Genomic DNA, 27,449 nt, shown 5'->3' with positions numbered 1-27,449 from the left:
GAAGTCCTGCGTTGGGGCGCTCGCCCCCCACCCCGGACGCAGCGCCCACCCTCCGTTCCTCGGCCGCAGGCTCTCCGCAACGGCTGCCCGGCCAGAGCCGACGGGCACAGCCCATCCTGCAAACTGCTGAGGGTGGGGCAAAGGGCCACCCTTCTCTGCCAGCCCCAGCCTCCCACCTAAGCCAGGGGAACTTGGACCAGGAAACATAGGAGAAACGAGGCAAACGGCTCACGAGCTCTGGGGCAGAGCCGGCTCCGCAGCGACACTGCACAGAAGCGGCCTCCTGACCCTGGACGCCACGCCGCCTGCACCCACCGCGCGGCGCTCCAGAGCCTCCCACACTCCAGCGGGGAGCCACTGCGGAGACGGGGCCGGAACCCACGACAGCGCCTGCGTCTCCCGCCGGGCTCTCAGCGGTCCCCTCGCGGACATCTGGGCCGCCGCAGGGCCCCCCACCGGTGCCAGCTGACCCCCCGTGGTGACACCACCCAGAGCCACGGATCGGGCTCCACCGCCTCCAGAGAGACCCCCCCCCCCAGAGCGGCCGGGTGCTCGGCCCTGATCTCCCAGCAGGGGCGAGAAGCCTGTGACACCCGACACCCGACTGAGGCCCAACGGCCCGGAGGGGCCCGTCCCCTCACACGGACGGCCGCGTGGACGGCAGCCCGCACCCAGCCAGGCTCCCAGGTGCAGAAACTCCCTCTACGTCCCTACACAACGTGTCAGAATCACAGAGGAGACACAAGCTCGCCTGCACGTGAAGGAAACAAACACCTGAGAAATCCTCCCTTCAGACAACCTGAAGCGCCGCACCAGCGCCGCGGGGACCTCCTCGCTGAGCCTGGAGGAGCCGCCTGGACCTGGGGCCTCGGGGGCTCCCGCCCTCACCGGGGACCCGTGGGGACCGCGGGCTGTGCCCCACAGCGGGGTCGCCCCTCCTCCTGTGCCACTCGCTCGGGGTGCCGCGAGGACACCAAGGCCCCCCGGGGTGGCCGCCTCACCCCTTGGACGCCGCCAGACCCAGGGACAGACCCCTCGGCAAGGCCACCCGCACCCGACCCTCCCCGGCTGCTGGGAGAACACGTGTGCTGTTACTTTCGGCCACTGCATTTTGGGGTCACTGTTCCCACCCAGAGATGATGCCGGTTACAGGTTTCCTCAGAACATAACAAAGCACTGCCGTTCACCATCCGGCCGCCACTCTGGGGGCAAACCTCACAGCCGTGGGCAGCCGCGGCCGTGACCCCTGGATGTGACGCGACCGCAAACCATCAACTACACGCAGTCACAGCCCAGCAATTTCTCAGGCCCCCTGACCCCAGAGGAGGCCTTTCTGAGGGACTAAGCGAGCGGCACTGGCCTCGGGGGGGCGGGCGACAGCCACAGTCAAGCAGCTCGAGACGTCAGAGCGACGGCAGCGGAGCAGGGCAGACCCTCGAGGCCACCCCGCTGCCGAGACGGCTCCACCTCACCTTCTAGACCTACCAGGGACGCTGCACACAGATGTCGCCATCACCCCTGAACCCGAGGCCCCTCTCGCCCGGCTCTGTGGGAAGGTGACAGAGTCGTCTGCGGGCCTGAAGACGACTCAGGCCAACACCCTAGCCCGCCCCGGGCTCCGTGTGGGGACAGCACCTCTGCACCGCCCCTGCCCTGCCGGACACCGCACCGGAGCGGGACAAACCACGGACAGCGCCGACCTCGGGAGAGGAGCCGGTCCACCCAGGTACGCACGGAGGTGTCGCGAGCATCGTCACCCACAAGCCACCCTCCACCCCAGTGCAGCCTCTTCTAAAACGCCCGCTTCAGGAGCAGGCCTCGGGGCCTCTCCCCGCACCTCGCAGCCCAGAGGCCACGAGCTCAGGGCCCTGACAACAGGCATCAAAACACAGGTGGCGCCTGACCCTCGAGACGCATTTCTGAAACTGCAGTGAATTGGAACATCAGCGCTCTGGACTCGCCTTCTGACAAAATCTTTGTATTTGAGGTGCAAACCTGGCTTCCTCTAGGGAAACACCATGCTGCTAAATCCATTACATGCAAACCAAGAACAAAGGCACTCGTCTGCCATAACTAACCTTAATTTTCCTTAGAAGAACCATATTCTGCCTTTTGTGTTTGTAGTTAACGGAAAAAGTCGGCCGCTCCATTACAGGAGGCACAGCTGTGCCATTCACAGTAGCAGTGACGGTGAAACACGTGTCCCCAACACAATGCTGCTAGAAAGAGCTGAACCTATTAAGAACGAAAGCTGAAAAGCTGACAACCACTGTACTTAAACTAGCAAACCTTCCTACTGCCGACACCACCACGCTCCAGGCTTGAGAACTGCAAAGTGGGGCCCCAGCTCGTCACCTGCCCCCAGGAGGCGTGACCTGGCTGAGCCCTGCCGCATCTCCCCCCCAGTCTGCCTCTGCATCACCTCCCGGCCTCCTTCGCTGGACCCCGAGGATTCCGCACAGGCCAGGGCCCGCCCACCGGGGAGGGGCGCTGAGGGAGCCAGTTTGCACGCACGCGCACACCTTCACCTCAGTAACCTCCTCCTGACTCATCCTGAAAGGCTGCGGCACTTCCCGAGCCACACGGGCACACCCAGCGCATCAGTGCTGTCATGGTGACGAGAAAAAGACAAAATCCATCATCGCTGGCCCTCGTGGAAATCATGAGAAAACCTAGTCCACAGCATTCCTTAACATCAGCACTGACGCACATACAAGAGAAATGTGAGGTCCTTTCAGCACAGCAGTCACAGGAGCAGCCCTAACGTAAAAGGACATGGACCCCGAAGAACGCTGCCCCCCTCGCCGGGGGACACGCACCCGGTGAGTGAGCCAGGCCCCCCGCTGGCGGGACTTCGCGCCTGCCCAGTCCCCTCCCCCGAGCGCGGCCTGACCTGGTGGCCAAACCCGCAAAGGCCAGGGCAGCTCACGAGGGACCAAGTCGCCTGCCCGCTGGCTCACCGCCCCTCCCACCTGCATCTTGTGTCCGTCTCTGTCTCTCCCCATCTCTCTGTCTCTGTCTCCCTCTGTCTCCTCGGCCCCCTCACTTGCTCTCATGATTTGAGGGCGACAAGTGGCCCCCGGGGGCCTCGGGGACCATCGAGGACACCTTTGGGTCCCGTGCTCCTGCCGCAGACGCCACAGGTGACAACACTGCTCTCAAGGTCCCTAAACTCTGGGTGACCTGCTACGGAGCTGACCGAGGCCACCTGCCACGGAAGGGCCACCACGGAGACATTAGGAACCAACGAGGCCGGAGTGCCAGGGCGAGGGCTGAGGTCCATCACTGAAGAAAGGCTCCAGGTGGACAGCACAGCTCGGGAGGCTGTGCCTGGAGCCTCAGATCCAGCTCCTGCCACAGACACCACAGAACAGGTGAAACCGGCCCCTGGCGCTCACAAGGCGGTACAGGGGAGGCTGCCTGAACGGGTGAGGACCCAGGGCCACGTCCACGTGAAACACCCCACGGGGCCCCAGTGGCAGAGCCCCTCGGGGTCTAGGACCAGCGGGGAGACACTCGGGAGTCAACGTGCAGCATTTGGGGCATTTCTCTTCTTTACTTATTTGCATTATTTTTTGAGCTACAGCTGATGTACAACATCATACGAGTTTCAGGTGTAAAGGTTTCCCACCTTCAAGGGACACGGCCTGGAACATCTGATGCCACGACAGTAGCAGTGTAACCAGTCCCGGGGGAGGCAGGACGGTGGGACAGCCCTGAACCGAGTCACTCAGGACGCGACAGGGGTGCGGGCCCCTCCCCCCCACACACATTTGAGGTGGCCCACGAAGCCGCCTCTTATCGTTCATATTTACCAACATGAAAACGCCCGGGACAAACCCGTGGAGAAGAACAGCAGGAGAAGAGCGTCTGGGAGCACGTATGCAAAGCCGTGTAACGGACGTGTAAGTTACTCCCAAAACCACCCCCAAAATCTAACAGCAAGGCCACCCTGGACCGTGATTTCAGACGACTCTTAACTTTCTTTCCGACTCTTACATGGATTTTTAAATAAACCCTCTACTTCCGTAACTGGGCAAACATGAGGCTCCCGCCACTTCCTCAACAGAGGATCCAGACGCCCCAGGATCCCAAGATCCAGGAAGCACGAGGTTGGGGGGCTGCAAGCCACGGCTCTGAGGCCGGGACCCCCGCCCCGGGACCCCCCGGTATCCACGGAGAGGAAGCCAGGTGGCGGCCAGAGCCACGGTGGCCACGGCCACAGCGAGTGGCCTGAGCCACAGGCAGGGAAGCATCGGCCACAGGTCTGGAGAGGAGACGGCCGGCGAGCGACAACGCTTCCCGCACCAGGCCCAGGGCTCGCCACCAGTGGGGGTCACACTCACAAGGCCCAGCGGGCTGCAGGGATCGGGGGGCGCAGGCGGGGCCAGGAACCAGGGTGAGGCTGCAGAGTTCAAGTGAGATCCTGACCCCCTGCCGGGATGCTGGCTACTGTCCCCGAGGGGCACACGGCCGGGAGGCAGGGCACAGCCCAGCCCGCGTCTTCTGCTTCCTCCTTAGGGGCCCTGACGCCCTGCTCGGAAATGCCAGGGCTCCAGGGCCTCCCGTAGGGCATCAGAGCCCCCCGCGCCCCCAGAGACCCACGTGTGAAGGAGCGCTTCCCCCCACTCCGCCCCCCAACCTGCTCCCAGCGCCACGCAGATCGTCTAAACCATCACCTTCCACCCACCAGAGAGCAGGTGCCGCCCCACTCCCAGCCCCCAACACCAGGTCCTGGGGCTCCCGTCAGACCCGGCCTCACCCTCCCTAGAAGGACGCGGCCTCTAACCCACAGTCTGACCAGCCTCACTCATCATGGACAGAAAAACAGCGAATTCACTCCACAACAGGTGCAAACGCAAGACTGCCCTAAGAAAACGTGACACAGCTCCGAGACAACTTCACATACCTGCTTCCGTCCCGCTTTCTGGCCTTTCTGCGGCAGACCTGCAGGGGCTATAGCCCTGCCGCACCCTCTGCCAGGCGACGGAGACTAGGACCCCGCCCCTCTGCAAGTCGCCCCCAGGGGAACATGATTTCAGGTTCTTTAGGACCAGAAAGGCTGACCCAATGGGCGGGCTTCTCCCCTTCCCCAAAGCCCCCAAGGCCTGTTCTGGGTTTGCCCCTCGTCCGCCCTCCTACCCACTGTGCCCGGCCGCGGCCCCTCAAGGGGAACCCCGTCCCCAGACCCAGTGCAGCAGGCCCTTCCCCCCAACAAGTCCCTGCTGCCCACACCCCACGGGCACGTCCACACTGCAGCCAGGGTCCTCCCTGCACCCCGATGCTGGTGGCCTGGGGCCCTCGGCTGCACGAGGGGGTGTTCACCCCCAGAGCTCCGATCAGATCCAGATGCCATCGATTCAGCATGAGACATTTTCACTCAAACCCTGATTTTTCTGAAATGCAAATGAAACAACATAAAGATGAGACCCACGCCAGGTACTCAAGTCCCCAAGACCAGGAAGCAGAGGACAAGCCATCGTGTAACAGCTGAGGCCGAGACCACGGCCCCAGAGGGGCAGGAACACAGACCCGTGCCGGCCTCGGTCACACTGCACCGGGACGACAGGGAAGGAAGAACCTTCAGACACCTGGAAACTACTGTTCCTAACGTGAAACTTCCAGGTGTGAACTCTGGTGTGCTCTCCATGGTGTAGCCTGAAATGATGGTATATCTACCACTCATGCTGACGACAGAAGAACCAAATCTTAACGTTTTGCTGTGAAATGACGACAACGGTTTCACGAACATCCTTTGTTTCTGGAGTGGATGCAAATCAACAGGAAATCGACACCCGAATGGAGGATGCAGCACGGGGCGCGTTCGAGTCACAAAGAAACGTGATGTCTTAGAAGGAACATATTCAGTCTCTGAATCAAAAAATGCAAACGGAAACAATGAATTTAAAACCTCACCCATCAAATGGAGCGAGTCTGTGGGTTTTTAAATTAGCAAACTTGGTGTTAAAAACGGGCGGTTAAAATGGGCTCCGACAACCTGATGGGAGTAGATGCGACTCGGCACGCCCGCCCCAGGAAGTCATCTGAGGACGCCTCAGGCACGGCGCACGCGTGTGAGCGTCCACCCGCAATCACACTGCCAAGAACCCGTCCTGGGTTATCATGGTGGATTTGTGCAAACGTGAGAAGACTGAACTGGAAGCCACCAGCATCCCCACTGCTGGGGCCTGGGCACGGGGGACACGGCAGAGGGGCTCTGTCGAGTTAACCCAGCCCCACCCCTTCAGGACCCTCCGAAGACCCGCGTGTCAGGCCGCCACTCGGCTGTGTTCGCTTCTAAACGCCCACTTGTGCCGCTTATACTTGTTATTAAACGCGTGGAAAAAACCGCAAACAATCTAGGTCGCATTCAGCACCTTTAAACGTCCTCTACGTCCTCCCTCCATCCTGCAGAAATCAAAGCTGGGCCTTACGGGCTATGGTTTATGCAAGAAACGTGAATCGATGGACCCGTTCGCCAAGAAAGGCCTTCGCTCTACAGCCAGGGGGCTGGGAGGGCAAGCACAGGTGTTTGAATTTTACAAGATGAGTTTAGGAATGTATCCTTTTTTATTATTTCCCATTTTAGGTCACTTTTCGGTAAGTGACCACCTACGATTCCCCAACGTGTCAAATAAACGCACAGCTGCTAAAGATGACACAGGAGAAGAGAAAGCCCGACTGGGGGAAACAGCGACAGCACACGGACGTGGACGGGGTAGACGTGGGACGCACAGAACGTTCACACGTGGGTAAACCCTTTGTCATGTACAACTAAGTGAAGATCCGACAGGAAGAACCTACAAACCCCCAACAATCCCCTCAGATGCCTGCTGGCAGATGGCTCCTTTCTCTTGTTCTCGTTCTCCTGGAGCTTTTCCAACTCTGGCCCAACTAACAATGCGTTTACGATCACGAGAAACATTCCTTGAACGTTTTCAGTAATTCACACTCGTTCCTTGCGGAACTTCTGCTAAAACGAAAACCCAAGGTTTGTGACAAAAACGCCTGCTGGTGCGACGTCAACCAGCAAAGACAAACTCACGGCTGCCACAGAGAACCCCTGGGGTGGCGAATCCTCTGCGGGATGGGCCAGGAAGGGCCGGCAAGTCTGTCACCGGTGACTGGGCAGGGAGGCAGAGCGGCGCGGCCCGCGGCCCGGTCCACAGGCAGAATCCCACCCTGGGTACCATCCAGCAAGCGCTCCGTGTCCCTCTGGGCCCTCGGTGACACGAAGTCATCTGTCGGGACACCGGGGTACAGGTGTCGGGAGGTGCTGCGTTTCAGGGCCCAAGGGAGGCCCAGGGGTTTCACTCTGTCTAACAGAATCCCCTTAAAATCTGGATCCTGTGAACACGGGACCTTGATGGACAGAGTCCTGAGCTCAAACAACAGAGGCCGGGCTTCCCTGGTGGCGCAGTGGTTGAGAGTCCGCCTGCCAAGGCAGGGGACACGGGTTCGTGCCCCGGTCTGGGAGGATCCCACATGCCGCGGGGCGGCTGGGCCCGTGAGCCATGGCCGCTGAGCCTGCGCGTCCGGAGCCTGTGCTCCGCAACGGGAGAGGCCACAACAGTGAGAGGCCCACGTACCGCAAAAAACAAAAACAGAAACAAAACAAAACAAAACAACAGAGACTGAGAGAAATAAGTCCAACTTCACCCTGGACCCTCGAAATCCGTGCAGCACATCTGCTCCGGGCCCAGATAGCGCCACGACTCTTGAGCCACCACCGCCGGCTCCCGTCCAGGCCCGCGCAGCGTAGACAGACTCCGTACTGGCCGTGCCCGTCTGAGCAGAGGGGCCGGGTTGAGTCCCACCTCCATCTGGGCCAACGCGATGCCACACTGCAGAGGTCTGGCCCTCACGCCACGAGTGACCCAGGGCTGTGGCCCAACCCCGCTCCCCCCGAGGCCCAGCCCCCTCAACAAACAGCACAGAGCCACAGGAGGAGAAGCCAGGGCTGGCGTCCGAGCAAGAACCACGCTGCTCTACGCTGCAGAAAAACGAGGCTCGCTCGACACCAAAGAGAAGGGCTTCCAGCAGCGACTGTGTGCGGAAAACGCCCCGAGGGGCCACAACGCGCGTCAGGCTGGGTGCCGAGCCCCAGGTCCACAGCGCACCCCGGCGTGACTCGCTCACCGAGGAGCAGGGCTGAGAAAGCATCCTGGCTGTACCAGGAGACAGACAGCATTTCCCACCAGGTGCGACGCAGCCGCGGGGTCCAGGGCGGCACTGCTGGTCCTGCCACAGCGTCCTGCTCTTCACACAGCCTCAGAGTTTCTCCAACTTCACTCCGGGCAGAAAAAAGGTGATTCCGAGACAGGAAAAGCCCGTCGGCAAACAAGCACAGCAGTGCTGGCTGCACCGCTTTCGCCGCAGCGGGCTGAGCTCTCTCGCTCGTGTCTCAAGCGGGAAGAGAAGCACCGTCAGCGCCCGGCGGGCCCCCACCTCACGGCCTGAGAGACACGGCCGGTCCCGCCAGCCCAGGTCCCCTTCCGCGGCCCGAATCTCATCACCGAGGCCCAGGCCTGGGAAACAGCATTCAGGACGTGTGTTTCTAGACAAGCTCATTAAGCCGGGCCTCGTCATGCGTCCCTCACAAGCCTAGATTCCACACGTGTTTCTTCGGTCTCCTGCCCTCAGTAACACAATCCAGGGGCTTTTCCATAACCTCACGGAACGCAAAGTGCAACCACAGAGCAGCTCCACGGTGAGGTCCCCGAGCCCTGACGGCAACTCACAGGCCCTCCCGGGACTGCTGGGGCCGAGCCGCGGCTCACCTGCCCTCTGCCCCCAACCTGAAGCAGGGAGGGGAGGGTCCCAGGAACATCTCCGCAAACGCAGGCCTGAGATTTCACGAATCGACTGCCCCCCACCTGCTCTTTTCAAACCTTTGTGACGCTGGAGGAGGACTGGTCCTCCCAGTGGGGACGCCAGCCCCGTGTCCTCCTTCCGAGGGTCACTCCGACGGCCGGGGCGGGGGCTAGTCACGGGCTCACTCCCTGCGGCCCCTCCAGTCCAGTTCTAGAACAACTACAGCCGCTACACAGGCCCTTTATCTCAAACCCACAGTCTTCCAAAGGCCAATGGCACCAAAGCACTCATCAGGGCCACAGACCCTGGGTCACTCATGGCTTGAGGGCCAGACCTCTGCAGTGTGGCCCCACAGATGCAGGGACACGCGTCCACCACACGTTTAGCACGCGCACACGCTCAGCACACACACACTCAGCACACACACACATGCAGACGCTCACACACGCACACGCTCGGCCCCCTACACACACACGCTCAGGAAACACACACAGACCCACATGCACAACGTCAGACGCCATCCACTCTCTACTTCACACAACTGCAATTTTTAGTACGATGAGACATCTCTGACGGTGACAGTTTTCACATTTCCTTCCACGCCTACATTCACCGCAGGAGCGTCCTGGGCACTGGAAGCCCTCCCATCAGGATCTGTCATGGGACCAGAGGCACAAAACAAAACCCACAGATACCCAGCTTCATAAATCAATAACCAATGAACTGCATTTCCACTCAGCAGGGTGACAAGTCCCCGTGGGGGAGGGAACAGGCAGCCCCAGGACGGCGCCGCCAACAGCGTCGCCACCACCTTCGACCCGCGCGCCTCTGACCCACGGGCCTCGTCGCAGGAAATTGTGGCAACACCGCCACGTGCACATTAAGGACGGTCCCTGAGCTCTGGTGTGAGTCCCACACACGAGGGCCGAGGGTCCCGGGAGCAACGAAGGGGCCAGGGAAGTTAAGGACGGCGCGGAGACCCACTTTCCAAAGGGAACGGCGGTGGTGAGCCACCGAGCCACCAGGCTTCTTTCCACGTGTTGCCGGAAAATGGTTAAACGCGGGAATGACAGTGTTTTGTCCAGACGCCTTTTAGAAAAACACACGAAGACTTCACCTCTTCGTGCACTAGGCACAGAAGCCCCACGGCGGGCGGGCAGGCAGCTCGGCCTCAGGCGCCACCGGCCTGTGCCCTCACCCTCCCCACCCCCACCCTCCGGGGTTCAGGGGGAACGCGCCGCTTGCTCCCGACTCTGCCCCACCCTCACTGCTGGGGTCACCGTCACGGCTCCGGCAAACCCCAAACCCCACGCGAGGCCGGCAGCACGCAGGGGTCCTCGGCCCAGTAGGGCAGGACCCTGGGCCCGACGCACCTACGACGGGGTAGAGAGAAGCTCCAGGTACGCCCAGGAGACTGGCCCACCCGCAGGGGGACAGCCCACGCTGCCCCGTCCCAGCCCCTCCAGCCCCAACAGTCCCCCACGGAGCCCCCAGAGCTCTGTCGAGCTGGAGTCCCAGCCCACCACCCCCTTCAACTCAAGGGGCTTTGATCTTACACGAGCGACCACACTGAGGCCCCACTGCTTAAGTTACCGCTGGCTGCCAGGGTCGGCTTCCCAGGCTCAAACGTCACACCCTCCTTAAGACTCAGGCAGCGGGACACGGGCCAAGCCCTGACCCGGCCGTGGCCTCCAGCCCGCCGACCCCCAGCCCCAGTGAGACCTGGTTCCAGCACACTTGACGGCCCCTAGCTCAGCACAGGCAAGCCCACTTCACCTGCATCTCCTCAGGCCGGTATCACCACGGCGCCGACCTCCACGGCTGGTGTCACCTACTCACATCGCAACGGACGGTCCTGCATCACTCCACCCAGCCACCGGGCTGCCTGCGCTTTGCGGGGCTGTGTCTCCAGGAGGGACCATCGGAAGAGGCCGCTAAGCAGTCCTCCTCCTGCAGCCGGGCCCGGGGCCGTGACCGTCCGTCTCTACTTCCCCCAGACGCCCCGGAGCAGGAAGATGGCTCTCCTCCAGGGGTTCACACAGGAGGGCAAGGAACTCGGCCCCCAAACACCAGCCCCGGCACCGCAGCGCCCCTACTGCGCGCCTGCTGCCCGGCCCGCGTCCTTGGGGCGAACGTAGCAGAGAAGCAGGCACGGCCTTCGACCGACAGAGATGATAAACCCATACCCACAGACACCACACAGGGGCACCCGAGTCCACACATGCTGGCGGGAGGACTTCACACCTGTTATGTGGTCCCACAGATACAGACACATTTTACGCCTCCAGCTGTGTCTCGGGCTGTACTTCTGTGCAATTAATGAGTGAATAAGTCCACGGCCTCTTTTCCCTAACGTTCACAGAACAGCACATTCTGAGAAACACTGAAGGACAGAGCTGGGGTTTCAGTTAACTATTACCAAGGGTAGTACAGGGCTACACGGCCCATAAAATATATTTGGGGGCCTAAAAGCCTGTTTCTTGCAAAATGTGAAGAAAAATCACTCACTACGTTCTATAGCTTCATAACAAATATAAAGCTAAAGGAGAATTTTTTACCACATTTTGTTCATCACCGAATTTCACTCTTTCTGAGACAAAGAGTTGCCGAAACCAGTGCTCAGCGCTTTACGGATCGAAGCTGAACTAGCTTCCCGCGAGGTACACAAGGCAGGTGCTCAGGGCGCAGCCCAGGGCCGGGCCCAGCCCTCCTGCACGCAGGGCGTCCTCCCACAAAGGCATGATTGATTTACGAGTTAACCGTCGGCAGGACCCAGAAATTGGGCTGCCACTGAGCCTCCTAACGGAGCTTACCGCCCGGCGTTCAGGCCTGCGAAGCCCAGGCGGAGGCCGGCGCACGGCTCCACACAAGCTGTGGGTTTCTCCTCTTCTTTTCACCTTTACCTTGTTTCATGTGCTTTAAAAGCCTGAAAATCAACTCTTCTGTGGTTTATGTGTGGTCATTCTGAAACAAAGTGGGAACCTACCAAGAACACAGCACTAGGCAAACGTCTGTCCAGCAAGAAGCAAACATACTTACATCTTTTGCCATGTTACCAGATCCGTGAAATCGATGCTATAAATGTTCACCCTCCAGAGAAGAAAAATGGTTTTTCTGGTAAGAAGAAGGAAAAACGAGGAATGAGTAAGGATGAAATAAGAAGTAACACCAACGTTCCCCCAGCACCACCGCTGTCCCCACTGCCCCTCCGGGTAGCAGGTGCCTTCCTTTCCAAACCCTCACACCCCATCCCCAGAGCGCGCGCAGCCCAGAAATGCCCCCTACCTTGGAGACTTTAAAGTCATCCCAGGCAGGGCAGCCCGTCAGCCACCAGGATGCCCGCCCAGCCTCCCTGACGCGCACAAAGACCCCGCGCGGATAAGCGTGGCACCGCGGCCCCGCGCACACGCGCTCCCACTGGCGCTCCCGGCCCACCCGCGACCACCGGCCGACCGGTAACTCTGACAGGTGGGCTTCCGGGGTCCCGGCCTCCGGCCTGTCACTAGGCCGCGGCCGCCACCCGCGAGCGCCCCCCGCGCGCCGGAACCGGCAGTCGGCGGGCAGGTGGGCCCGGCGCCGCCCGGACCCCGCGCCCCAGACCCCGCGCGCTCGGACCCGCCCCGCTCCGACCCCCGCCGGGTGCGGACGCGGACGCGCGCGCCGCTCCGCCTGGAGGCCGCCCGCAGGCCCCGCCCGGGACCCCGGCCCGCGACCCCGCTGGGCCGGTCACCTGGGCGCCCACGCGGCGGCCCTCGGCGCGCGGGGACCGGGTCGGCGCACGCGGCGCGGGGGCGGGGGGCGGCGGGGTCCGCGGGCGCTCAGCGCGCGCGCCCCTCCGGGACCCCGGCCCGCCGCACCTGGCGGGCGGTCGGCGCGCGGACACCGGGCGCGCACACGCGGGCGGGCGGGCTGAGGGCGGCGGTCCCGGCGGCGCTCGGCCGGGGTCCCTGCCCTGCCGAGGCGCCGGGGCGCGGGGCTCACCCTGCGAGCGTCGGGCGGCGTGACGTGCGCGGCGCGGTGACGTGGGCGGCGGCCCGGCTCCCGTAGCGCGCCTGCGCGCCTTTTCGCGCCTTCGGCTCCCTCCTCCTCCTCCTCCTCCCCTCCCCCTCCTCCCCCTCCCCCTCCCGCCCGGAGGCCCGCGCTCGAGCTCCGAGGGGATGGGCTGCGCCTGCGCGTGCCCGCGTGTGTGCGCGCGCGCCGACCGGGGATGGAGAGGAGGGCCTGGCCCAGGACGCGGCGGTGCGCGCGCGGGGTAGCCGGGCCGGGGATGTGTGCACGTGTGCGCACACGGGGGATGGGAGCCGGGGGTGCACGGGCGAGTGTACGCACCCGGGGAACAGGGGCTGGGATGTGTGCACATGTGTGCGCACCTGGGGGATCGGAGCAGGGGGTGCACGGGCGTGTGTGCGCACATGGGGGACAGGGACCAGGGTGCAAGTACGTGTGTGTGCACTCGGGGGACAGTGGCCTGGTGTGTGTGGATGTGTGTGCACCCGGAGGAAAGGGGCTGGGGGTGTGTATGCATGTGTAGGCACACGGGGAACAGGGGCAAGGTGTGCAGGTCAGTGTGTATGCACACGGGGGCCAAGCGATGGGTGTGCACGTACGTGTGTGCATAGCCAGGGGCAAGGTATACATGTGCACACGGAGGACAGGGGTCGAATGTGTGTGTGTGTGCGTGCACGTGCAGATGTGCGGACTTGGAGGAGCAGGGTTCCAGTGTGTGCACAGCGTGTATGTGTACTCGCGGAGGAGAAAAGCAGGCTGGGTTTGTGCCCGTGGGCGTGTATGGGCGGGTGCATGTGTACGTGCACAGGAGGGAGAGGAGGCCAGGCGTGTGCCTGTGCAGGTGCACGGAGAAGACCGGGTGTGTGCGCACGCCGCGTGGAGGGCCCTGTCCACTGGGTGCTCTCCTGCTCCTGCCTTGCCGGTGGGCTCCACGCCCACGCCCGGCCTCTGGCCAGATTCCCTGTCCTCGGGGCAGAAGGGTGCGGGTTTGCTCCTTATCGCCGGGTGGACTGGACCTAGTGGATACTGAGCCCTGGACACTTGTCCCTCCTGTAGCCCACCACCGGCAGGGCCAAGGGCATGGGGCCGGCTGCCGGAGACCCAGCAGAGGGTGGGCGGGGCCTGGGAGCCAGTGCAAAGGTCAGCGCCTAGTCAGAGGACTGGAGGGTGGATAGAAGGCCCCTTCCCTGCACCTAGGGTGTCGCTGCCCCCACCCAGGACTGGGAGCGTTTCACGATTAACCACTGTTATGCCGATTATGCCCACACCAGCTGGCAAAGCCACTCCAGTCTTTTTTTTTTTTTTTATCTATATGATTGCACGGGGTCTTGGTTGAGGCTGGGCTCCTTAGTCGGGGCACGTGAACTCAGCTGCGGCATGCGTGTGGGATCTAGTTCCCTGACCAGGGATCGAACCCCGGCCCCCTGCATTGGGAGCGCGGAGTCCTATCCCCTGCGCCACCAGGGAAGTCCCACCGCTCCAGTCTTGAACTGTTAATGCCCTAGTTAGCGTTGGTTTCTTGAAGAGCAGAAATCTTCCCATTCTTTCTGCTGATTAGTACACTGCACTTAGAGAAACAGGGATGGAGAGGAGAAGGGGGGAATAAAAGGCTTCAGAGGGACAGTCCTGCTTTCCTGCGGGCAGAGCACCTCGCTTCCCTGTGGTGAAATGTACACAGCTCCCCAACGGTCACCAGGGCCCCATGGTGTCGGAACCTACAGCCCTCCGTTCTGTTCAAGTGGTCATGTGTCACTAGCCCCACAGTTCTTTCCCAGGAATTCTTTCTTGTTTACTATATTGGAATCTTCACCCCCAGATGGCAGGTGGAAGCCCACTCCCAGCCCTTGGACCCAAGTGCACAGCCAGCAAGCCTCTTGGTGACGGCTGGGGGCTCAGCGTGAGAAAGAAACGCTGGGCCAGAGTACAACTCTTAGACCTCTCCCTACAGAGTCAAGATTCCAGTAATTCAGCCACATTGACACGGATAACTAGCTCTCATATTCAAAATAATTTCTGCGCAGAAGTCACTAGTGAAACATTCTGAACTCGCAGGAGCTACCGCAGCACTAAGCCTGCTGAGGCTGGTTTGCGTGGAACCTCCCTGCCTCCATAGTCAGGTGCCCCACAGAGCCCCTGTGCCTGTGTTAAAAGGTAACAGAATACAATTTGGGGTTGAGCATCCAAAGGCTTTTTGCCACTGCCTCACCTTAAACCCCTAGGCTGGCAGAACAGTAACCTTGGTGTGTGGTGAGCCGCACGCCCGTGTTCATCTGATCGCTCCACGTCCAGTCTGCGTCGGGGGGTGTACAGAAGCACAGCCCGTAGTGCCGCTTCCGTTCAGTGCTGACTCGCTCCTCCTCCCAGGGGCTGTATCACTGCTGTGTCGTGCAGGACACCACAGGAAAATGGTGCTATTCTGTGTTTTATTAGAAGGAAGTGACCCGTCCTTCCCAGGAAAACGGCTCACCTCTCACAAGCTTCCTCTTTCTTTGGGCACCTGCTCTGTTGAGTCTCGGAGTGTGATATAAAGCCTTCCCCCACCCCCACTAAACTCTCCTTTAAAGAGAGAGAAAGTTTTCTAATCCCTTGAAAATCTGAATTCTAAATCTGTCTGTTAGATATCCAGTTTGTCTTCGGTTCCCTTCTCAATGACTGGCCTTTTCTCCAGCAGTTTTCTGTTTTCCACCTTCTTGGGTAACCATGGCAATGGTGACATCAAGAGGTGGGAAGACAGGGAGGGGGGCAGGGGCTCATGGGACTTACGGGCGGGGTTCTGCATATGGACAAGTGACATTTTCTCTTTCTTTGGCCAAATATCAATAACGGCATCTTTAGAAAATTTTTTTCTACTTATTTGTGTGTAACATGAAATGTAAGTGAATTGGGTGGCTGGATGACTTGTTTGCAAACCTCAGGAAAAATCCCCTGGTCCTCTCCCCACGGAGGTCGCCACTTCTGAGCCCCACCCACCGCCCAGACACACGAAGACGTCCGTGTTTCTCCCTTCCTTACATCACGACTCCTTTTGAAAATTTCTGGTCAAAGCCAAGTCCCCCTCTGGGAAGGAGGGTCAGTCCTCGGCCTTCTGGCATTACTATGTCCTTAGCACCTTAAACACCTGCACAACCACTTACAGGTTGAAGCCACGGTCCTTCGAAGAGCTCCCCTTGGATCCAACAAATTTTAGAAGATCACGGCATCCAATCTGACTCAGATTTACTCAAGCCCCTTTCATTCCTTTGCCCATTAATTCCGCAATTCACCCCAGTGTTCCCACTGGGTGACTCGGTGTTGCTCCGGCTAAGATGACATCCAGGTTGTTTTCCACGGAATCCGACAATGTAAGGTTGGAGGCCCACCTCTCCTATGTCATTTCCTTCCTCGACAGAATCCATTACCATCAGCCAGGAGGAAAAGCGCCAGAGCCCACAGCACAACTTTAGGGAACTTCACTTTGCGTAGAACCAAAAGCCTTTGGTCATTTCCCCACTGCTGTCCCCTTACCTTGCTGATTCAGAGAAGGGCCCTACAGGCAACCTGCTACGATGGAGCTGAGATGAAGGAAGTCAAATGACCCTGGACAAGTAATCTCAGCCTCTCCGATGCTCAGATTCCTTTAGCTGAGAAATAAGTAGATAGAAATATAGTTCTTTGATAAGAAGACAAGCCACAATTTCAGAAGCTTTACCTGTCCTACATTCCTCACTCACCTAACAGTTCTGAGGCCTGAACATGTGCCAGGTAGTATCTGAGTGCTGACACTGCACAGATTAATAAGACACGATTAGAAATTCCCTGGCGGTCCAGTGATTAGGATTCCGTGCTTCCATTGCAGGGGTGGGGCGGGGGAAGAGTTCAATCCCTGGTTGGGGAACTAAGATCTCTCAAGCTGCACGGCACGGCCAAAAAAGAAAGAAAGAAGATACAGGATTGCTGAGAGTCGAACGGGAGAGACAGACTGGCACAAATGAAATACAACGTTCGGGGGCAAGGCTCCCTTCATGATTGGAAACTGGAATTGTGGAAGCACAGAGCGAGGAGCGATTATGTCCCCTGCAGGCAGTCAGGGAGTGCTTCGCAGCAAAGGTGACACTGAGATGGGCTATGACCAGCTGAGGTGTGTGTGTGCAAGCGTGCACGTGCACACCTGAGTACGTGTGTGTTCCTGCACATGCAGAAAAGGACACATCTTGGAAAATGCCTGTAGCTGCTTACATCCGTGTCTCGGGCAGGGCAGCTACAACCAAACACGACAGACTGGTGGCTTATAAGCAACAGAAATTATTTCTCATGGTTACGGAGGCCGGAATCCAGAATCAGGGCGCCAGCCTGTGCCGTTCTGGTGGGACCCTCTTCCTGGCTCACAGACGGCTGCCTCGTTTTACCCTCACAGGGCAGACCAGGTGAGCTGGCTCCCTGGCCTCTTCTAACACGGGCACTAATCCCATTTGTAGCGCTCTGCCCCATGACCTCCTTACCCCCTAAAGACCCCCACCTCCAAACACCGCCTGTAGCAGAAGAAAAATAAGTTCCCCTCTATTCTAAGTTCTAGGCTGTGGCCCTTAGATCAACAAGAGAAAAGCAGAAGGTGAACGTGTGTACCTCGTGTGTACAGGGGAGCACCTAGCGGAAGATGAGTAACTCCCAGAGTGGCTTAGAACTCAGGCTTAAAGACCACGTCCAGCTAAAGACAAAGGAAAAGGGTGCGCGGGAGGTGACAGGGAGATGCAGGAGACAAGCAAGGTGCCCGTGCAGGTTACACCCCAGCCCCCTTCACTCACACACATTTCTCCTGACTTCCTCACCTGCGTCCCCCGGGACAGACAGAGTTCCTTTACGCATGTAGCTTTCCCAGGTGAAAGGGTAAGCCTCTGCCCTGTTCCCAGAGCTTCTCCCGAAGGAGTGGCATGACCTGTCACCTTTCACACCTCACTGGGGCTGCAAACATTCAGACCGTAACAGTCCTACTGGCTTAGCTGGGGCCACACCTGGCTGTGAGTGATGCTAGAAATGCAGTCATCATTCTGGGTCCCTCACCTGCCAAGCATTTCAACCTCTATAAAAAAAGGGGGCAGAGAGTGGGCGTTAGGAGACAATTATCAGTTTGTTCTGAACGATGAAGAGAGATTTGTGTTTCAGGGAAGTAAGGCACGTGGTGGGCAGAGGAGAGGTTGCAGAGCACAGCTCTGGGGACTGACCGAGAAGGGCCAGGGGTCAGGGGTCACTTGAGGTCTGGACTCAGAAACAACAACAAGGGCCGAGGAAGCTGGGCGCCCACGGACGCCCACCCAGCAGCACCGGCGCACAGATGGGGCCGTGGAGGCTGGAAGGGCTTTGGAGGCACCCAGCCAGAGCTCCTGATCCAGAGTCAGAAGTGTGCACAGGTGCCTCGGCCTGGGTGGGCCTCCTCTACTCTCCAGCTCCTGGTGGCGGTGCCTCTCGGGCTCCCAGGGTGGGACGTGGCACCCGCCTCCTGCCAGTGTCAACGAGGGCACATTTCCTCACTATAGGGAGTTGCTTCAGACACCAACAGCCTCCAAAACGCAAGTGTTTGCTACCAAGAGCTGCACCGGTGGATGCTGAGGGAAGGGGTAGGGGCAGCCCCCGGCCCAGATTCACAGGCGCCAGGCGAGGACCGGGAAGGTGGATGTGGGCAGGCTGGGCAGCTGGACAGACGGGATGGGTCAGGGAGGTCGGGGCAAGCATTCCTGACGGTCGAGTTGCAGAGGAACATGACAGTGAGACACGGACAGACGTTCAGGGCACAAGACCAGCACCCGGACACGCTCGGGTTGAAAACGTGCCCGTGCCGTGGGCGGCGTGCAGGGGCTGGGGTGCTCTGGGAGCTCAGTCCCCAGAGGAAGACAGAGGACGCACTCCCAGGAAGGAAGACCTGCTGGTCCTGCCCCATCCCCACCTGGTCCCTGGAGGGCTCTTCCCACCCCTCCCCCACCCCGACCTGTCGCCCTGCGGTCACTGGACCCTCTTCCTCCCTGGCCACACTGGCTGGTGGCTGCAACCCCCTCTGTCCATGGCTCCTGCAGGGCCCCTCAGCTGTGCCTCTTCCACGGGCCCAGGCCGGGTGAGTAACCTCCTCCAGGTACCCACCACCTCCTACTGCAGTCAGTACCACCACCCACACCTCTGTGCACCTGCCCTCGCCCCTCACTACAGACAACGGAAAGTAGACCATGACGCTTCCTGCTTAAAATTCTCCAGTGGACTGCCCCTGCTTCTGAGCTGGTGAGAAACTAGGGGCGCCTGAGTAAACAGACTCCGAGTACGATGCATTCTTTAACGCACTGCTGCCTCACAAAGTGGAGGCGACGTCTCCAAGGCCCCAACTCTGGTGAGTGTTCCACGTGCACTTGAGAAAAATGTGTATTCTGCTCTTGTTGGGGGGGTGCTCTACGTATGTCAGTGGGGTCGCAGTGCTCTATGGCGCCGTGCTAGTCCGCTGCTTCCGTGCTGAGCTTCTTCCTGGGTGTTCTATCCGCTGTCGAAAGTGGGGTGTTGAAATCCCCTATATTATGGTATATGCTGCCTATACTCCGATTCCGTCAGTGTTTGCTTCGTATATTTAGAAGCTCTGATGTTTAGCATATGTACGTTTATAACTGTTATATCTTCTTGGCGAATTTACCCTTTTGTCGTTGTGACAAGTGACAAGAGACTTTATATTATCATTATTATAATCCTATAACGTTCTTCGTCTCTTGTAACAACTTTTTACTTAAAATCTATTTTGTGTGATATTAGTACAGCTACCCCTTCTCTCTTTCGGTTACAAATTGCAGGTAAAACCTTCCATCCTTTCACTTTCAACCTGTGTGTCCTTAGGTTGAGAGTCAGTCTTTTGTAGACAGCATATAGTTGTATTCTACTTTTTATCCATCTGCCAATCTATGTATTGTGATATGGGAATTTAATTCATATTAATACATATTTATACATTATTTTTTCAATAACATTTATATTTATGCATTTGCCATTTAAGTCATGTAGGAAAAATAAAAAGTGGAGTTGAGAATCAAAAATACAACAATATTGGCTTTTACATTAGCCTGTGTATTTACCCTTCACGTAGGTCTTTACTTCGTCCTATGGCCTCTGGTTATTGTCTAGTGTCCTTACATTTCAACCGGAAAGACTCCCTATAGCATCTTTTGTAGAATGGCTCTAGTGGAAATGAACTCCCACTGCTTTTGTCTACCTGGGAATAGCTTACTTTCTCCCGTATTTTTGAAGCACAGTTTTGCTGGATATAGAATTCTTGATTGGCAGGTTGTTTTTTTTTTCTTTCAGTACTTCAAATACGTTATTCTACTGCCTTCTGACTTCCATGGCTTCTAATGAGAAACTGGCTATTAATCTTACTGAGAATCCCTTGTAAGTGATAAGTCACATCTCATTGCTTTCAAGATTCTCAGTCTTTGTCTTTTGAGTTTGATTATAACGTGTTTCAGTGTGGATCTCTTTGACTTTACCCTACTTTGAGTTCATTGAGCTTCCTGGATTTGTAGATTCATATTTTTCATCAACTTATACACCATGACCAAGGGGAATTTACTCCAGGAATGCAAAGATAGTTCAACATAAGAAAATCAATCGATGTAATGTATCACATTAATAGAACAATATATATACACACACACAAGTATATCTGTTAGGTACTTGCATGCTCTGACCTGTACACTGGACTCCAGTCTGTGCTTTCTCTACTGAGGGCCATGGGGTGTAGAGGCGTTCTCAGGTCGTGCCTTAGCTGTCTGCCTACATATCCATGCAGACTATCCCAGACGGTTATGTTAAAGCTGATGGCATATCAGTGCCCTCAACAAGGTAAAAACTTCTCTCTTCCGTGTGGGAGTCTGGCCAGACTGCTAAGGGCTGGTATGATGCTACATGGTCACACCTTCCCCTCTGATCTAAGTGCTCATCACTCCTGGGGATCCTGCCGCAGCTAGTCTTTGTCCTGTGGTATGGCTGTTGTCTTACTGAACACCACGATGTTAGCTCCAGGTGCACAGATAGTGACTTGGTATTTGTGTGCATATGAATTGATCACCACCACAAGTCTAGCCACAACCTGTCACCAAAGGTGTTACATAGTTATGGACTCTGTGCCCCACGCTGTACATTTCAGCCCCATGACTCACTTATTTTATAATGGGAAGTTTGCTCCTCTTAATTTCCGTCACCTATTTCACTCATTCCCTCACGCTCCTCCCCTCTGGCAACCTGTTTGTTCCCTGTATTTATGACTCTGTTTCAGTTTTGTCATGTTTGTTCATTTTTAAAGTCCACATATAAGTAAAACCATACAGTATTTGTCTTTCTCTGACATATTTCATTCAGCATACCCTCTAGTTCCATCTGTGTTCTCACTAATGGCCAAGACTTCATTCTTTTTATGGCTGAGTATTATTCCATTGTACATAAAAACAACACATCTTCTTTATCCATTCATCTATTGATGGGCACTTAGGGTGCTTCCACATCTTGACTACTGTACATAATGCTGCAATGAACATACGGGTGCATGTATTTTTTTGAATTAGTGTTCTGTTTTCTTTGGTTACATACCAAGAGTAGAATTGCTGGGTCGTATGGTAGTTCTCTTTTTAATTTTTTGAGGAATCTCCATACTCTTTTCCATAGTGGCTACACCAATTTACACTCCCACCAACAGTGCACAAGGCTTCCCTTGTCTCCACATCCTCACCAACGTTTGTTATTTGTAGTCTTTTTCACAACAGCCATTCTGACAGGTGTGAGATGCTACCTCATTTGTGGTTTTGATTTGCATTTCCCTGATGGTTAGTGATGTTGACCAGCAGTGCCTGCTGGCCATCTGTATGTCCTCCTGGGAAAAATGTCTATGCAGATACTCTGCCCATTTTTTAATCTGTTTTATTCTTTTTTTGATGTTGAGTTGTATGAGTTCTTTGTATATTTTGGAATATTAACCCTTTATTGGATACATTGTTTGCAAATATCTTCTCCCATTCAGTAGGTTACCTTTCCATTTTGTTGACAGTTTCCTTAACTTTCATGTAGTCCCATTTGTTTATTTTTCTTTTGTTTCCCTTGCATTGAGACAGATCAAACAATTATTGCTGAGACCAATGGCACAGGGTGCACTGCTTATGTTTTCTTCTCGGAGTTTTATGGTTTCAGGTCTTACATTTAAGTCTTTAGTCCATTTTGACCTTACTTTTGTATACGGTGTAAGAAAATGTTCTAATTTCATTCTTTTGCATGTAGCTCTCCAGTTTTCCCAAAAACCACTTATTGAAGGGGCTGTCTTTTCCCCCTTGCATAATATATTCTTTCCTCCTTTGTCACAGATGAATTGACCAAGTAAGTATGGGTTTATTTCTGGGTTCTATTCTGTTCCACTGATCTATGTGTCTGTTTTTGTGCCAGTACCATGTTTATTGCAGCTTTGTAGTATAGTTTGAAATCAGGGAGCATGACACCTCCAGCTTCGTTCTTCCTTTTCAAGATTGCTTTGGCTATTTGGAGTCTTTATGTTTCCACAAGTTTTAGAATCATTTGTTCTAGTTCTGTAAAAAAAAAAAAAAAAAAAGTCATTGGTATTTTGATAGGGATTGCATTTAATCTGTAGATAAACTTGGGTAGAATGATTATTTTAATATTAATTCTTCCAATCTACGAGCATGGAATATCTATTTGTGTGTTGTCTTCAATTTCTTTCATCAACGTCTTATAGTTTTTCAAGTACAGGTCTTTTATTTCCTTAGTGAGATTAATTCCTAGGTATGTTATTCTTTTTTTGATGTAACTGTAAATAGGATTGTTTTCTTAATTTCTCTTTCTGGTAGTTCACTGTTAATGTACAGAAATGCAACAGATTTCTGTATATTAATTTTGTATCTTTCCACTTTAGTGAATTTGTGTATTAGTTCCAATAGGTTTTTGGTGGAATCTTTAGGATTTTCTACATATAGTATCATGTCATTTGCAAACAGTGAGAGCTTTCCTTCTTCCTTTCCAATTTGGATGCCTTTTATTTCTTTTCCTTGTCTGATTGCTGTGGCTAGTACTTCCAATAATACATTGAATAAAAATGACAAAAGTGGGCATCCTTGTCTTGTTCCTGATCTTAGTAGAAATGCTTCCAGCTTTCACCGTTGAGTATAATATTAGCTATGGGCTTGTCATATATGGTGTTTGTTCTGTTGAAGTATGCTCAATCTATACCCGCTTTGTTGAGGGTTTTTATCATAAATGGATATTGAATTTTGTCGAAAGCTTCTTCTACATCTATTGAGATGATCATGTTTTGTGTTTTTTTTATTCTTCAATTTGTTAATGTGGTATATCACATTAATTGATTTAGATATTGAACCATTCTTGCATCCCTGGGATAAATCCCACTTGATCATGGTGTATGATCCTCTTAATGTGTTGTTGAATTCATTTGCAAATATTTTGTCCAGGATTTTGCAAATTCATTTGCAAATATTTTGTACGGAATTTTGCATCTATGCTCATCCGTGATATTGGCCTGTAATTTTCTTTTTTTGGAATATTGTTGTCTGGTTTTGGTATCAGGGTGATGCTGGCCTCACAGAATAAGTTTGGAAGTGTTCCTCTCTCTCCAATATCTTGGAATAGTTTCAGAAGAATATGTGTTCTTCTTTAAATGTTTGTTAGAATTCACCCATGAGGTCATCTGGTCCTGGATTTTGTTTCCTGTGGGCTTTCTGATTACTGATTCAATTTCATTACTGGTCATCTGTCTTTTCGTATTTTCTATTTCTTCCTGATTCAGTCTTGGGAGAGTGTACATTTCTAGGAATCTATCCATTTCTTCTAGGTTGTCCTTTTTATTGGTGTATCATCATTTATAGTCATCTCTTACAATCTTTTGTATTTCTGTGGTGTTGGTTGTAACTTCTCCTTTTCCATTTCTGATTTTATTTGGGCCTCCTCTCTTTTCTTCATCTTTTCTTCTCTCTTTCTGCTCTTTTTCTTTCCTTCTACTAGCTCTGGGGTTTGCTCTTTTTTCTAGTTCCTTTAGGTGTAAGGTTAGATTGTTTATTTGAGATTGTTCTTGTTTCCAGAGGTGGGCTTGTATCACTTTAAACTTCCCTCTTAGAACTGCATTTGCGGCATCTCATAGATTTTTGGATCATTGTGTTTCCACTTTCATTTGTCTTCAGGTATTTTTTTAAAATTTCCTTTTTGATTTCTCCAGTGACCCACTGGTTTTTTAGTAGCACATTGTTTAGCATCCATGTGTTTGTGTTTTTGCAGTTTTTATTCTCATGGTTGCTTTCTAGTCACATACTGTTGTGGTTGGAAAAGATGCTTGATATGATTTCAATTTTCTTAAATTTTGGCAGACTTGTTTTGTGGCCTAGCATGTGATCTAAATTGGAGAATGTCTTGATTATCTGCAAAACTTCATTTCTCCTTCAAATCTGAATAACAGCGTTACCAAGTAGAGTATTCTGAGTTGTACGTTTTTTCCTTTCATCACTGCTGGGCCACACACAGGCCCAGAGGAAATGGTGATGGGTCAATGCTGGTATCTGGGAGGCAGGTGGTCTGCAGCCCCAGGTGCGGGGGTTAGAAGGGCTCTGAGCCTTCTGCGAGTCTGCAGGTGAGGGGAGAGAGAGGACAGGGGTTGACAGAGGGCTCTGTGAGTTCACCATGGGGGCAGACTGGAGCAAGTTTACAGATGGTAAGGACCAAGAGAGGTGAGGGTGAAGACACCGGTGAGTAAAAGGTGGCGAGGCCAATCCTGGGGCTGGAGCAGAGTGGGCCTGGTGGGGTAAGCCCCCACGGCTCTGGGGCGTCCTGATGGTCTAGACCTCTCCAAGGAGCAGGCTGGAGCAGAGTGGGCCTGGTGGGGTAAGCCCCCACGGCTCTGGGGCGTCCTGATGGTCTAGACCTCTCCAAGGAGCAGGGCTTTTCTAACAGCATTTCCTCTTGTCACGAAGTTGCATCTTTATTAATTACTTCAGTCTCACAGAGTGATGTTAGTTCCACATTTCAGGGAGAACTTTATGTCAGCACATCAGACAGGTTTCATTCAACAAAATTTAAGAGGTCCCAGCTCTGCTGTGGGTGCTGGAGATATAAGAGAAAACAGAACAACGCCGGAGGGAGAGGCACACAGACAGACACGGTGCAGGGTTACAGGCAAGGCAGGAGGGCTTGGTGCCTCAGCTAACACCTCCCACTCCGCCCAAGGATCCCGAGGGAATGGCGCCGTGTGGAATGATTTAAAAATGAATAGAACCAATGCTAGTTTCTAAAAATAAGCACGTTTACATCATTTCTCCATTGATTTACTTCAGACTAGATACAATTTACTTCACCTTAATGTGTTTTAGTTAGTATTACTGCAACCCATAATTTACATCTGCGATCCGTAATCACACCTAACATCTCTGTCCCTCTACACCAAGTGTTCTGGACAAATCATTGGGCCCTTAAAGGCAGTATTTATAGGAAAACTCAACTTAGGTGCCCCTTAGGGAAATGTGTGTAAGGATCAGATCTTCAGCTGTGTGGTTTTCTAAAATGGGGCACACTTTGGCCGCAGCTGTGGCTGTCTTGCCGCTCTGTCTCGTCAGAGCTGGGAGACAAGGAGGCTGTTGTAATTGCTGACCCCACTGTGAGCATGTGAGACTGGATAATATATGGAATGAAAAAAAAAATCATCAAAAGTAAAAAAAAAAAAAAAAAAAAAGGGCACGTAATCACCAACACACTTTTCGAATTCAAAGTCAGAACTCAGCCTGTACAAGCAGCTCTGCGTTCATTTAGCCTCTATAAAAGTGAGGTAATAGATGACACACCTTAATTTTCTTTTTCTTTTGTTTTTTTTGGCCACACCATGCTGCAAGCGGGATCTTAGTTCCCTGACCAGGAATCGAACCTCCACCCCCTGCAGGGGAAGCATGGAGTCTTAACCACTGGACCGCCAGGGAAGCTCCCGCCCACCTTTTTTTTGCATCTTAATTTTAAAATCTGACAAAGATTAGTTCAACATAAAAATCTAATTAAAAAGACAGGTTTTCAATAAATTTCAATTAATTATACTGATCATAAATGATATTTATTAAGGAATGCATAGTCTTGTGATTCAAAACCAAATATTTTAAAAGAATGATTTACCTGATAAAAACTGACATGAAAGTATTGTTTAAAATTGTAATAAAAAGCAAAAGACATTTAGAAGAACTTGTCTCCTTTTAGAAAACATAGACTTTAAGGATTAAAAGTAACTTTCCAAACACATTCTGAGAATTAAAAGCTCACGTCACAGAAACATTTAATAACAAACATCGACCAACGGTTTACAAGTTGTACAATAAATAAAAAAGCCTCCTAGTTTTTTTCCTTACCAAAAAAACATGAACTGATGAAATAACAATAGAAAGTTGACATTAATTTCTGAAGAAAAGGCACATCCAGGCAAAGGAGTCAAGGCGATTTGTAAAACGCAGAGTTACATGTACACGGTGCATAATCACTGCACGCAGAGGCGGGTTCCGGGAGACTCTGAGGTCCGGGAACGCGGTGCCAGTTCCGGCCGGTCGCCTGGCTGCGGTCCTCAGAGGCTGGACCTTCTCTCGGGCCGCGGCGCACACCTGGCGACGGCCGCTCGCCAAAGCAGCGGGGCCAGGAGGAGGCTGAGCGTGGTCACACTCAGGATGAGGAGGTACACCTGCCGGGGGCGGGGCGTCAGCGCGGCCGGGGGCGTGTCTCCGCATCACGGCGTGCGAGCCTCTGGTGCCCGGCCTGGACGAGGGCGCCCCCTTCCCCAAGAGGTCCCGGGGACTGGGGCGCCCCCCCACCCCAGCCCTACTGCCCCTAACAACCCCGCTCCACCAGCCGGGCAGAGACTCACCTCCCGAGAGATGATACGTGCTCTGCGCGCCCGGCTCCCCAGGACCAGAGAGAACTCGCTGACCTGGGCCAGCCCCGCGGCCACGATCCACTTGACGTACTGGCTGGTCTTGGGCAGCAGCAGAGACAGGACCAGGGCTGCCAGGGCGAACTGGCAGAGCGGCAGGTCACGCTCTGCCAGGCCGGGCCCGGAGCACCGCCCGCAGGAAGCAGGGCGGGTCCGGGGTGGGGGGAGGCCGCCCCAGCACCGCGTGGGAGGATGCACGGAGACACCCCGGGGAAAACCAAGGCCCTCCCGCCAAACGAGTATCGTGCAGCCTTCAGAATGGAAACTTTGTTTTCAACGCAACGTAAAGAAAGCGGAGGAAAGCAGCCTGCGGCGGGCAGCGCAGTTCAGCCGCCATCGGGGCACCGCCCCTTCTCATCCGCAAAGCCAGCGGCCACTACCCAGGCCACGCCCACTCCCAGAATCCCACGCTGACACGGGCACCTCAACAATTTGTAGTCACAGAGATCAGACAAGTGGAAAGTGGCGAAATAGTTCTCAGTGGCCGTGAAAAGGTACGTTTGCGTCACCAGAGCCGGGTTGCGGTTCTTTAGACTCACTTAGAAGTCAAATTACAGAGCAAGGGTGTCACTGGAGGATCCAGAGAGCGGTTTCTCCAGTCCCAGCTTCTGAAACCCCCGTTTTCAACACAAACTGAGCCGAAGGGCCATCCCGATCCAAGGCGCCC

General features: G+C 54.9%; 2 protein-coding genes across 13 annotated transcripts in view; both read right to left on the bottom strand.

The window, feature by feature from the left end:
• The window catches only part of TFDP1 (transcription factor Dp-1), a 29,293-nt gene extending 16,438 nt beyond the window's left edge, over positions 1-12,855 (bottom strand). The window contains exons 1-2 of one of the 4 annotated variants that reach the window (XM_030856662.3): positions 12,796-12,855; positions 11,854-11,928 (exon numbers count right to left, since the gene is read on the bottom strand). In XM_030856662.3, coding sequence (XP_030712522.1) covers positions 11,854-11,865 — 12 coding nt within the window. In that variant the 5' untranslated portion in view covers positions 11,866-11,928; positions 12,796-12,855. Of the gene's footprint in view, positions 1-11,853; positions 11,929-12,099; positions 12,361-12,544; positions 12,566-12,671; positions 12,749-12,795 lie in introns of those variants that run through there. The other 3 variants (XM_060287947.2, XM_060287949.2, XM_060287948.2) reach the window with 3 other exon arrangements.
• Positions 12,856-26,280: 13,425 nt separating this feature from the next.
• The window catches only part of TMCO3 (transmembrane and coiled-coil domains 3), a 31,442-nt gene continuing 30,273 nt past the window's right edge, over positions 26,281-27,449 (bottom strand). For 8 of the 9 annotated variants that reach the window (XM_060287990.1, XM_060287991.1, XM_060287992.1 and 5 more), the window contains 2 exons: positions 26,717-26,866; positions 26,281-26,533 (listed from right to left, as the gene is read on the bottom strand). In XM_060287990.1, the coding sequence (XP_060143973.1) occupies positions 26,420-26,533; positions 26,717-26,866 (264 nt within the window). In that variant the 3' untranslated portion in view covers positions 26,281-26,419. Of the gene's footprint in view, positions 26,534-26,716; positions 27,321-27,449 lie in introns of those variants that run through there. The other variant, XM_060287997.1, reaches the window with a different exon arrangement.

The sequence above is a fragment of the Globicephala melas genome, chromosome 18 (assembly GCF_963455315.2).
Source record: "Globicephala melas chromosome 18, mGloMel1.2, whole genome shotgun sequence".
NCBI lineage: Eukaryota > Metazoa > Chordata > Mammalia > Artiodactyla > Delphinidae > Globicephala > Globicephala melas.
The sequence above is the reverse complement of the archived record's forward strand: the minus strand, read 5'-3'. Positions and strand labels throughout refer to the sequence as shown.